General features: G+C 54.4%; 4 protein-coding genes across 4 annotated transcripts; 3 read left to right on the forward strand and 1 right to left on the reverse strand.

The window, feature by feature from the left end:
- Positions 1–969: 969 nt before the first annotated feature.
- LY79DRAFT_507062 (uncharacterized protein) lies at positions 970–4143 on the forward strand (the record flags this gene model as incomplete). Its single annotated transcript, XM_060553785.1, has 2 exons — positions 970–1241; positions 1638–4143. 2 exons carry the CDS (start codon positions 970–972, stop codon positions 4141–4143), a joined length of 2778 nt encoding a protein of 925 aa, XP_060418768.1.
- Positions 4144–4811: 668 nt separating this feature from the next.
- On the reverse strand, positions 4812–5543 carry LY79DRAFT_507182 (6,7-dimethyl-8-ribityllumazine synthase; the record flags this gene model as incomplete). The annotated part of the gene is made up of 2 exons (XM_060553800.1): positions 4812–5202; positions 5338–5543. The coding sequence occupies 2 exons, from the start codon at positions 5541–5543 to the stop codon at positions 4812–4814; spliced, it is 597 nt and encodes a 198-aa protein (XP_060418769.1).
- A 558-nt stretch (positions 5544–6101) lies between these two features.
- Positions 6102–7376, forward strand: LY79DRAFT_539985 (DNA mismatch repair protein MutL). Its single transcript, XM_060556840.1, has one exon. The coding sequence runs from the start codon at positions 6275–6277 to the stop codon at positions 6965–6967; it is 693 nt and encodes a 230-aa protein (XP_060418770.1). The 5' UTR covers positions 6102–6274; the 3' UTR covers positions 6968–7376.
- LY79DRAFT_506970 (uncharacterized protein) lies at positions 7151–9415 on the forward strand (the record flags this gene model as incomplete). The annotated part of the gene is made up of 1 exon (XM_060553773.1): positions 7151–9415. One exon carries the CDS (start codon positions 7151–7153, stop codon positions 9413–9415), a length of 2265 nt encoding a protein of 754 aa, XP_060418771.1.
- Positions 9416–12919: the final 3504 nt, after the last annotated feature.

A 12919-nucleotide genomic window follows, 5' to 3' on the forward strand; every position in this document is an offset into this window, starting at 1 on the left:
CGTGTTGTGTCTATCCCGACCCACGGCTCGGTCATATTTTGTTCATTCGTTTATTCTTCATATTCTAATACCCCAATCACTACCTATCCTACCTACCCGGTTCACAGCCCCGTAGTCCTCCTGTCCTCTTGCTTGTCCATGATCATCGGGTTCTGTCGCCTTGTACAGCCCAGCTCCAGCTTGCTGCATCTTTTTTGCTTTGGGTCAAAAGTTGAATGAGATCATACAGCTTCTGTTTTCACGCCCTCGCATACGTTCTATAGACTAATAGCCGTCACATCATCTTTTGGGTCACCATCGACGTCGTTGTCGTCGCCTCATCCCATTCTATCTCGTCTTGTTCGACAGATCCCCCTCCGGTAAGTCATAGAGCCCAATTCTCTCGTCATCTTCATTCCTCGGCCCATCCGCCCAAACCTATACATAGCTGCATTCCCTCCATTTCGTTTCGCGACACCGCGGCGCGCGTCGCAGAAAGTATTGCACTGTTAGGTCAACTCCATCGCTAAGGCTGCTGGCGGGCTCCCTTGCCCGAATACCTTCATTCCCCCGTCTGTCGGGTCCCCACGGGTGGCCACATAGCCCCGACACGCATACCCGTACCGCGTACAGTCTCACGACACCTCGCGCAGGCTCTTCCGCACACCACGATTCACAGTCGCAGCAGCTGACACTTGTGGTTCTACCGCTACGCAGAACCGCTTCGCTTACCGCACTTTTGTACCACGCTCCGCACCGCACGCTGACACGAGCCACAAACAAAGCCCGTTCGAGTCTGGGCTTCCTGTCGGCATAACGCATCGGCTGACCCGCCTCGTATCGCCTTTTTTTTTTTTTTTCGGCCCCAACCCAAGGCCAAGAATAAACCCCCGGGTTTAATCTTCACGAAGCCCGCTCTACGAATTGCTGCGTGTAAAATCGCGTACCGAACCCATCCCGCTGGGGGGCATCTATTTACCGGTACTCCACATGCCTAGGTTCTCTGTCTCTTTCGGCAGGCGGCGATCCACCGTCGACTCGGACGAGTTCCATGAAGAGCCGGTAGCGACAAAGGAAAGGCCAACGTCTTTCCGTGTCTTGGAAAGGACCGAGGTTGTAGGCCAAAAGTCTTTCGACGGTGGACACAGACTCGTCAAGTCGATCACGACGGCAATTCCTCCCAAGAACAATTACTCGGACCTGTCTCTCGAAGACAACAACAATAACAACAGCAACATGTTCGCGGACGTCAAGAACAACCGGTATGTGCATCCTACCATTCTCCTTGAATCACTCTTCTTTCCCCATTTCAAAACACATTCTCGGCCATAGACAAAGGGGTAGATGAAAGTGGAATCTGGTGAGAGCAGGAGAGACCTGGAAAGCAAGAGTACATGGGAGAAAGAAAAGGAAAAAAGAAAAGAGGGTGGCCTGGCATTCCACAGCGGCATGTCTCGGACTCAGCGGTCTATTGCTGCCCTGTTTGGTGGTGGTCGATCCTCTTTCTCTCGGTGGCCGACACTATTTCCCCCCTAGCCTGCAATTCATTTCAGGTCCACGGCAAGGATTGTGTCTAACGTCGACTGACTCAGCTTTAGGGGAAGTGGGTCATCTAATACCACCAAAACAACCTCGACAGATACTTCATCGCGCCACAGCAACGTCTCAACCACACCGTCTTCGGCTGACCTTGGCCACCAAGGGGCTCAGGAAGAATGGAAATCATCGATTAGGAAATCACACACTGACGTGCCAGCTTCCAAGCACAGTTCCGGTGGATTCCTTAGCAAAGCCGGCAGGACCTTTTCCTTCGGCGGTCAGAAGAAGCACCAAGCCGCAGCATCCTCCGTTGACGATCATCCTCTTCCTCCGCCGCCTCCGCCGCCCAAGGCGTCATCGGACGACGACTACAACAGGAGACCGCGAGGCTTGACAGACTCCACTGACAGGACTGTCACGCCCCCGAAGCTCAGCGAGGAGGACTTTGCCCTCGACTTTGGTAGCAATTTCGGTACTATGTTCAAGGGTTCCGGATTTGACAAGAGAGCCAGCCAAATGACGCTTCCCGGTAACGATAAGTCCAACCTGGGACCTCGGTCCCTTACGTCGAACAGGGTAAACCAGCCTCAACCCTCGCCCATCAAGATTGATCACTCCGCCAAAGTGGAGGCATCGCCCTATTCGTGGAGCAGCCAACACTCTCACGACAACCTGCTGCATGACTCCGGTTCCAACTCCCCTACCACCACTGAACGCACATCTGTCCCACCACCTGTGCCTCGACACGGCTCGCCGCTGGTATTTCGCAACAATGTGCCATCCGACATCATTGAAGATGAGGATGCGACCCTTTTAAAGGACTCACTGGCAGCCAGCCGCTTCCTGGGTGGTTCGGGTCAATCCAACAACCCGCACCCACCTGGCAGGTTTCGCCGAAATGAAGACACGTTCTCGACAGCGTGGGAGGCAACTGACGGGAAGAAAGAAGAGGAGAACATGTTTGACAACGGGAGGGCACAACAGCCGAAGCCGCCCACAAACCACAACCGCTACACGTCTAACAGCAACCAAAGTCCGCCTCGCAACAAAGTCATGACTCCCGCCGAGTTTGAAAAGTATCGCCGAGACAAGGAACGCGATGACAACACTAGCGGGACAGCCAAGGCCTCCAACGACAGCCGCGATGATGACGAAGATCAGTATGACGATGATGAGGATGACATTGAGAAGGCGAAGCTGGCTGCCAAGCAGAGGAGGAAGCAGGAGGCACACATGGCTGTCTACCGTCAGCAGATGATGAAGGTTACGGGCGAGTCCCCAATGTCCGGTCCTTCCGGTCATGCCACCCGGCCCAATCTTTCTGTATCACTCAGCACGCCGAACCTAGCCGTACCTTCAGGTCCGATGACGGGTAGGTCTGACGGTTCCGAAGGAGAGGAGGACGAAGAAGTCCCGCTTGCCATCTTGGCCGCACACGGCTTCCCGAATAAGAACAAACCCCCAGCCCGGGTCATGAACATGGCATCGAACCCTGACCTGCGGTCGTCGGTCCATTTGCAATCTGGTCAGCCTGCCAGGCCCGGGTCCAGCATGGGCGAGGGAACTGGACCCAGAGGAACTAGTGGCGGACACCTGCCCGCCTTTGCGAGAAAGCTGCCGCAAGACCCATTCTTGGGTGCTGGCCTCATCAACGCCCCTCCCCGAGAGTCTCTGACGTTCGGCGGAGGCTCACCGGCACCCGGTGCCCAGGCGCCCGCCGTCCCCGTGGGTGGTTTAGTCGGCGTGATCGCCAGCGAGGAACGATCTCGAGCCATGCGCAGAGGCAGCCCTAACATGGAGGCACAGAATGTCAACCCTTTCACAGGGGCCCCGGTCGACCCCATCACCGGAATCCCGCCGCAGATGATGTACAACAACATGAACGGAATGAACGCCATGGGCGGTGGTATGGGAGGCATGCCGCAAATGCCCCAGATGCAACCCCAAATACCCCAGATGATGCTTACACCGGGAGATCAGGCACAAATCCAGATGACACAGCAGATGCAGCAGTTCATGCAAATGCAGATGCAGTTCATGCAGATGATGGCGACGCCGGGTCAGAACATGAACGGCATGCAACGACCCATGAGCCACGTCGGTACCCCCACGGTCCACGACAGCCAAAGACAGTCGTACTTTGGCGACTCGATGCTGGACCTTCCACGACTCGACCTCCGAACGAGAACGATGAGCATGGTGCAGCCCAGCTCTTCGTCCTGGATCCAACCTGGAGGAGGATTTGCCCCATCCATTCATGGAGGCATGGGCGGTGGCGGCGGGTACGCACCCAGCATCCACGCCCAAGGTGCCGGGTATGCCCCCTCGATCGCACCCTCGGAACGGAGCAACGTGGGCTTACCAGGCCGTTACAGACCCGTAACGCAAGCGCCCCAACTGGATTCTAGCCGACACATGTCAATTATGTCGGGAGCCATGGGATGGGACCAGCCGCCCAAGATCATACAACAACATGAGACGAAGGCGCCTAACAAACCAGGCACCCACTCGGACGACGATGATGAGGAGGGCTGGGCCGCGATGAAGGCCAAGAAGGAGAAGAAGAGGGGTCTGTGGAGAACGAAGAAGAGCATTGGCAGCGAGATTGGCGCATTGATCTCGTAGGGCGAAGGAAATGGCATTTACGTTTGAAGAAGTGCTGGGGTGTAGAGGGACGATTGGGATGCAAAAACAACGAGACTGGACATATCGAAAAAAGAAAAAAGGAACAAAGACTCCACGCCCATACAGACGTTGTGTTGGCCTTTTCGACTATGGGGTTGGGTTGGCCATTTTCTCTTTTTTTTTTTTCCCTTGAATAACCCTGCATGCCCTGTGTACATTCTAGCAGACATTGTTTACTGGGCGTCGCTACGAGAGTGAAAGAGCAAGGCGGAACGGCTTGGTTATTAGTTGCAAAGTCCTGATAGACAGCTCTTGGTGCAATAATCTACTAATTGTTGGAGAAAGAGAGGGGAAAAAACACGAACATGAGCGCGTTGCTTTTGTCTAGTCGGAAGCTCTTTGTTCCCCGCGCTTGCTTGCTGGTATGTGCCGGTTCCATGTCACAAATGAAGCTTGGGTCAGGTCGCTGTGACAGTCCCTCCTCGGTTTTGAGATTCATTGTGCGGGCCTCTATCAGTCCATCCTAGATAGATTACCCCTAGTATAATTTTTTGATAAAAAAAAATCCGGACTTTTCTCCCTTCTTTTGATTTGTCCATCCCTTTTCCCAGGGTCTAGGTATCGTCTCCCTTTCCATCTGCGCGTTCTCGGGCTAGGGCCTGACCTACTCACTCGATCTTGCCCGCAGCCCAGGCCTTACGCTTGACGCCAAGCTCGACGGCAGCGAGGCCCCAGTCCTCGCCATGATTATGGCCTCCGGAAGTGAGGCCGGCGCGAGCCTGGGCTTGCTCGTCGTTAAGAACGGTCAAGACGCCGAAGACGACGGGGACGCCCGTGTCGAGGCCGACCCGCATGAGGCCGTGGGAGACGGCGTCGGCAATGTATTCAAAGTGCATAGTCTCGCCCTTGATGAGGACGCCAACGGCGATGATCGCGTCGAACGGGTCTTGAGACTCGACGGGGAGGGAGGTCAGATCCGTGGTTGAGGAGCCGAGAAGGTCCCCGGCCGATGTGCCGGTGCCGGATTGTGCGGATTGGACTTGGGAGGCTTGGTAGAGTCTGTGAGGGGGGGAGGACCGGACCGGGTCAGCTCTGGCTCGCTTTGGTTTGCGGGGAGGTCATGTTCCTGGCAGGGCCGACGCAAGGAACCCAAGCGAGCTGTTACAAGTTTGGCTGCTGATTGCGCGTACTCACCTCTGTACGGCGATGGGGAGTTCCCAGGACCCCGGAACGGACTGCAGGACGATATTGGACTCCTTGACGCCGCAGGCGAGGAGCTTCTCCTTGGCGCCCTTGACGAGGGGCTCGATGATGGTAGCATTCCAGCGGGCATGGACAATGCCGATACGCAGGGCACTGCCGTCGTGCTCTTGCGGGGTCGGTCCCTTGATGCCAGACATCTTGGACGTCTTGAGGCTGTGGTGGGGAGGGGAGAGGAGGGGTATCAAAGTAACGCAATTTGGAGGGTCGCTTGTGGTGTTTGTCGCGAGGATGGTGCGCGGCGTTGTCGGCTATGTGTTGTCTCGTGGAAGGGATGAGTAAAGCTTGGAATTGAGAAGCCGGATGTTATGGACACGTCCGTCTGGCTTACGATTCGCTTAGCACAGCCTACGTTCTTTTGGTCAGGGCGGGCGGCAGTAGTGGGCTAGCTCAGGAACGAGGAACGAGGGCCTCTGCGATGCGGGGCATGCGGTTCGAGGTGTTGCGTGCTCGGAAGCAGGATAGCTGCTGCTGCGGGGCTTTGACGTCCCCTTGGATCTTGCTGTGATCCCTGCAGGGGGAAGGCTCTGAGCTGCCCTGGAAGGAAGCTTCGAGTGCGTGTGTGGCAGGCCCAACTGTCGACAGCTGGTGCCGGTTTTCAGGATGGTCGAGGTGCAGGCAGAGGGAAGGAGTTCGATGACTTACATGGCTCCTACCCAATGTTCAATGTCTGTTGCCGCCTTCTTCCATTTTCAAAAGGAATCGGACATTTTCTCGCTTCCGTGAATCTCCTAATTTACTGTGAGCTCCTCGTACTACACCATTGTTTCGTTCCCAGCCATCTCGGCTCCCTTTTTGGGGGTTTTACGGCATTGTTGATATATTTGTCGCCTCCTATTCCATCGTCACAAAAAAGTCTTCACTATACATCATGCCCATTTCTCAGCTCCCCGAGAGTACTTGCCAGCTGCTAAAGTCCACCATCGCTGTGATCTCCCCCCTATCACTCGTCAAAGAGCTCGTCGACAATGCCATCGATGCCAATGCCACCACCATTGAAGTTGGCGTCTCGGCCAACACAGTAGACAAGATTCAGGTACGAGACAATGGCCATGGCATCAGCCCCGAAGACTACCACGCCGTTGGGCGAAGGTCACATACCAGCAAGCTTCGGACCTTTGAGGAGCTCCAGTACAAGGGCGGCAAGACACTTGGTTTCCGCGGCGACGCCTTGGCAAGCATGAACACTTGCTCGAAGCTTACCATTACGACGAGAACAAGTCAGGACAAGGTTGCGGCTTTGCTGGTGCTTAAAAATGACGTGGAAGGAATCGCGGACAAGCGACTAGCTTCAGGTTCTATGGGAACAACAGTCGACGTCTCCGATTTGTTTGCCGCCGTACCGGTCCGAAGGCAGCTTGCCATCAAGGAGAGCAAAAAGTCGTGCGGGCAGATCAAAGAGCTCCTTCAAACGTATGCCCTCACTCGACCATACATCAGACTCTCGCTCAAAATTTTCAAAGACCACAAACTCTCCTGGTCATATGCTCCCGGTCAAGGGGCACATATCAGAGAAGCGGTCCTCCAAGTCTTTGGCCCCGATCTGGCCTCGCAATGCGTCTAGAAAACGTTTGACGGGGCCCTAAGTGTGATTTCGGGCACTTTCTCGACCAGACCAGACACGCCGGCACCAGTATTACGCCTCGAAGCCTTCCTTCCGAAAGCTGACGCGGATCTCTCCAAGATCTCCGGAAAAGGCTACTTCATCTCTGTCGACTCGAGGCCCATGTCTACTGTCAAAGGGACAATGAAAAAGCTTGTCAACGTATACAAGACCTATTTACGCCATGTCGGTGGAGTCGAACCACACTCCAAGTTAGTCCCCAAACCTTTCATACGACTGAATATCCAGTGCATCATCGGAAGCTACGATCTGAATGTGACAACAGCAAAAGACGAGGTTCTTTTTGCTAATGAATCCAAAGTATTGTCCCTTTTTGAGGAAATGTGCAAGGAGATGTACTTGCCAACGGAGCCCAGGGTTGTGACCGAGGTTGTGGAAGAGCGTGTCCAAATGGGAAAGTCGCAGAATAGAGACACAAGCCCTCATATACATTCAGACGATGATGGAGAGCAACTCAACGAGTCCCTGGATCTGCTCATACCAGACAGCACGGTCAGGGGAGAAAGTTCCGACTTCCTGCCACATGGCAATGAACCGTATTTTGCCGAAGTTATCCAGGAGCCCACGCCAAACTACCCGGACAGAGTGGTCGCCTGCCCGCCGTCATCTATTAACGGAACCTATATTGCAGCCCCTATTGACAAAGAGGGCTTTGGTGGTCCTGTCTACAGCCACGTTGAAACACGTCAACAGAACAAAACCGTCCCTATTGGCAACGAAGAGGCACTTTACGGAAGCTCCGCGATACCCATAGATGATCCCAACCAGGCACCGCGCCAATACACCGGTGGGGAGGCGACGGGGGCCCGTTACCCGGAGCGACATCGCCAGTCTTTCCCCAGAAATGCAGAGCTGCAATACACCACCGAACCGACTCAATATCTACTTCGGACCGGCTGGGAAGTAGATATGGCAAGAGACAAAACTGCAAGTCCGGAAGGAAATACTCAGCCAATTTTTCTCGATCCACCCCGGATAGATCTTATTCAATATCTGCAGTCACAGCGCCTTGATCAAGAACATCGCGAGAAGCCAAATCCCTGGACCATTGCCAAAAACGCAGCAGACAAACGTGGCGCTCATGAACATAGCATTTCTAGCTATCTGAGTCGCGTTACACAGCGTGATGACACCCCAGCTACCACAATTTCCTGTGGACGGCTGCCACTTCCAAGGGCGGAAGATTTTGTGCAGAGAGGCTCTGATATGGCTCACTTGAGATCTGAAGACCAAGACCACATCCAGCCCCAGCATGACAGGCCTCAGCGAGAACCTGTCGTACAAAGGGAGGACGTGTACGAGGCGAGTGATCTTGAACCCTCCATACTACAATATCCCACTGCCCCACAAGGTGATTTTTACGGGCTGAGACATCAAGGCCAGCGAAGAATTGCTAGAGATGACGAGCCATTCCGGTCGGCTGGTAAGGGACATGACGTTGACAAGCTAGGTATCCAACCTGCCAGGGGTCCTGGTGTTTGTCAGCATGCGTACTTCAAAACGCCACATTCGTTTGCCAATTTCGACCAAGAGAGTGTATTAGGCACACCGCCCCCTTCCTCTAGCCCATTGCATAAACCGTTCCGTGGACCTGCTCATGTTGAACCAAGAAAAAAGCAGCAGCACGGAGGAAGACCTCGTGGCGCTCCACGAAGGGCTACACGAGCTGTGGACCCCAGAGCAGATGGATTGAGACAGGGCAAGATTGTCCTCAACGCGAGAAGGTGCCAGGAGCCGCTGACGCCCAAACGCGCCAAAGGCGATTGTTTTGCTACAATGGAAGCGGACCATAATGGTTTTCGAGATAACTATGTTGCTCAAGAAACATTGACACACGCCCATCGGCACGACAATGGTGATCTGCCGTCGAAGGAGATGGAGGAGGCTCTAGAGAGGCTCAACGCGCTCCGCCCAAGAACACGGAACACTGACTACTCAGAAGACCAAGGAAAGGGCGAGGAACGTGGCAGAGCTCCAAGCCAAAAACCGGCATCAACTGCGCCTGACACGTCGCCTCGAAGCTACCTGAGACAAAGACTGGCATCCAGGCCCCGGTCGAGGAGCAAAACACATAAGCGTATGAAGTCGGAGATGCTGCCGTTTGAGAATCAATTCTCCGAGGCCTACACGCATATACAGTTACTCAGACTCGATTTAAACAAGATGAAAAAGCAGGTTTTTAGTGCATCCGACTACGATCTTTACGTTCTAAGAGGTCAACAGGAGGCCGCATTTCCACTGGAGCCAGTCGAGATGGAAGATATCAGTAGCAGGCTTCAAGCGGTTCTCGGGGCATGGGCGTATAAGGAGCATGGTGTGGAGCTGGAGCTTGAGATCGATATTGGCGCACTGTTCGAAGGAAGCGATATGGGTTGCATGATGGAATGAGTGCAGTCTGGGCGGGCATATTGGGACGAATAGACTTGATTCTATCAAGCAAATACTGCTGCACTTAGGCGAAAGAGATCAGAAGACCCAAGTATATTGCACATATGTTGGCTTTTATGAGTGGACTCACATAGACTCACATAACTATTTGCTCGATGCATCCGCCGCCTCGTCGTCGAGCCTCTTGCGCGTCTGGTGTCCAATCCACGCCTCTATGACCATGCCATCCGAGATCTCCCACCAGCCATCATCCCTTTCGAGTTACGAGAGCGGCATCGAGCCGGTTTCTGTTCAACTTCACGCAGGTGGATGGTGGAGAGAAGGCCGTATATCCAGCCGCGATACCTGCAAGACCTCTGGGACTTGGCAATTTTTCACACAAGGTAACGAAGTCGGCGTATCTGGTTCAACGTGTGTACCCCACCAACCGTTTAGGGGCGGGGTTGATGGCAGCCGGGGGAGAGGAGACGGGATTTGAGGAGCTTCCCACGCTGTTCCTACCCGCTCGACATTGAGACAGCATGCGATGCAGCAAAACTACAAAACCACGGGGTAACGGACAGACATACAGGTACATTGTGGTGACTGGGTCTCCACGTGTGCCGCCTGCAAGACGAAGAGCGCGGGCGGCTGTGGTGGCTACACCTGCCATCAGGGAGGCATACGGTATGCGGCGATCGTCTTTGGGTCTTCGCGTTGTAGTGTTGTCTTCACGTTCTGGATGGACGGGGAATCGTGGAAGTATTGAAAAGAGGGGCTAGCTGGGGATGGCAACACACCATGACGCAGGAGCGCGAACCAACATGGCAACGGGTGGGGGGTCAAAGAGGGCGCATCGTATTCGTGCTGCACCGGCCTAATAGCTGCTTACGAGGGCCGCTGTACCCGATCACTTTCCGCACCGCGACCGGCGCCCTATCAGGCAGCCTTCCTGGCGCGTTTTCGCGCAGGACAAGTGGTTGCCATTGACTCGGCGGCAGACAGTAGCTCTGCCGTTAATGATAGCGGTACCCGTACGGAGACGACGGGGTGTGGTGACGGTTGAGCGCCGGCATTGCATAGCTGTACATTCTCGACTACTGTTTCTATCTTTTTCTGCCGGACCATCGGACTTGCGCCTGATGCTGAAAATAGCTGCGTCAGTCGGGACCTGAGAAGCATGGCGATTGGCTCGTGCTGCAGTTCGTATTAGGGACGCGAAGGAATCCGATCCTCATTGTTCGCGGGAGGGGCAGTGTGACTGGGCTATTAGTCAACGATCGAGAGAGACACGAGTAACTTTTGTCGCTGTCGATGATGGACGACAGTGCCTGACACCATTAGTGATGTCGAAAGAGACAACGTGTCGCGGGCGAAGTTTGAGCAACATCTGCCTTTGCTAGGTACTTGCACGAAAGTCGTTGGGCTAGCAATGCAACAGTAGGTAGTAAGTAGTACAGGTAGTGAGTGTATTGTCAACGTCGAGCGTATACGCGAGAAGGTTCAATGGACTTTCCGGGATGCGGATAGACTCTGCTGCAATAGCACCCGATGGTTTAGAGCTGACTATGGCAATGGTCTGGGTATGTGTTGTCCGGATGAAGTGTCAAGTGGTACAAAAAAAAAGAATAAAAAAAGGAGGAGGGTATAAGAAATCATGTGGTATACATGAGGAACCCATCAATCACAATTGAAAGCTGGTCCTTGCCGTCAGGTTTTTCTTGCTGGCCTTTCGGGTTTCTATGGTTCGGGTAGCAGAAACATAACATCGACAGGACCTCCTGGTCGGCGGTGATGCGAGCCTGCCTCTGGGGCCTGGGCTCGGGGCGTCGCACGCGGTGACACGGTCGGGCGATCCTTTTGTAATGCGCGCGGGCTGGCTGCTTGGTGCCTTGGAAGTGGGACGTGCCGGAGACACAGGGCGATGTATCGATTCGGTTCTTTGGCCGTTTCTGCAATCCGTTGCCTACGGTCATTGTTGCTCTAGTTCTTGTGGTTGATGCTTAGGTTTATGAGGATAGCCCGGCCATTTGCTGCTGGATGCTTCCCTTCCCCCTTCCCAGAAGTCAACACAAGCCAGATAGAGAAGTTGGCAGTCATTGATTGTATCGATCGGTGATCCAGGGTTTGTCTGAGGTCATAGCTCTTGTAATGCCACTCACATCAGTTGATTGATCATCCCTGTCGGTTGGCCAATGCGGGTCTGTCTTTGTTTTTGAGGCAGAGTAACGACATCGACTCAATGGCCGAGAGCGCACGAACGATAGCGAGAGTGTGGTGTTGTTGGACGTTTGATGTCTCGACAAGCACGCGATCGATTTAGCTATCGTCAACGATTGTGGCCTTCGGAGCGATCGTCGCGAGGTGGTGCCTTGCTAGGTAGTTTCGAGGTTGGCGTGTTCTTCGTCCGTGTGAGACGTCGCAAGCGAAAGGCGCGACAGATGGCACTAGGTACTATGGACAATTATCGAGAGCAGAGACATAGGTCTTAAGCCAGTTGATGGGGCGGTATACCTGAATAGTACCTGGCGGTAATCACCTACTCGTAGGTACATACATAGGATAGGTACTTGGAGGTCGGCTCATGCGGAATACCATCGGCACGTCATAAGGTAGCAGTACCTACTGGGGTTTCAGGGCGTTAGACGAGTTCCCCCCCCTACCACCCCTTTGGACGACGACGACGAGGCATCCCGTCATCCACCGTGATTCGAGGTTCTGCACTGACAGGTTGCGTGTCCTATTTGAATATTACTTTGGGCTGGATTGACAAAGAAGGGTCCAGCATCCAAGGTGCAAGACGCATGCTACGTACCTATTGCTACGGACCGACCGCGACTGGGCTTGGCTAGGCCAAATAAAAGTCGGCTGCCATGGGCGACAAGACTGCACTGAAGGGTGGCACCCACCTCATCCCATCTGGGCCGAAACCTTTTTTTCGTGCAGGATAACATAGCTACGTAGGCAAGTAGGTAGGTAACCTGAGGGTGACTTGGGCCCTGCGGGCAACGACGGGAGGGGGGGCTCGGCTGCGCCTTACTGGGTGGAGACAAGCAAATCCAACTGGGGATGTCCAACGGGCAGCCAACCGGCAACTCTGAATACGCCCGGGGGGGACTGGAGAGAGAGAAGGAAACGGAACCCGGAGCAGGTACCCAGCGAGCTGGCAGTCAGTGGGCAGGTCCACGGGAGGAGTTATATGCTTCAATGTATATCTATCTACCTTACCTACCTACCGAGGTAGGTACCCAGGTTTAGGACTTGGGAACTTTCGTGCAGCGCTGGGAGGCGCAATTTGAGGCACCTCCTGTCCGTACCGCCGACTGCTGCTGAGTCGCTCCCAGCAACCGGTCAACGCACTGATCAGTGGTCCATGGCCGACCAGCGCCGAGGACCGAAGGGATTCGATTCATGCTGGATACGGATGATGTGCGGTCTGTAAGCTATCCGTGGTGCCGGACGGGATGGCATGTCATGGAGAACGGGTCCCAAAAGCTCGAGCGCAGAGTACTCTGTACAGTAGTA

The sequence above is a fragment of the Colletotrichum navitas genome (assembly GCF_030913465.1).
Source record: "Colletotrichum navitas strain CBS 125086 chromosome Unknown LY79scaffold_6, whole genome shotgun sequence".
Lineage (NCBI taxonomy): Eukaryota > Fungi > Ascomycota > Sordariomycetes > Glomerellales > Glomerellaceae > Colletotrichum > Colletotrichum navitas.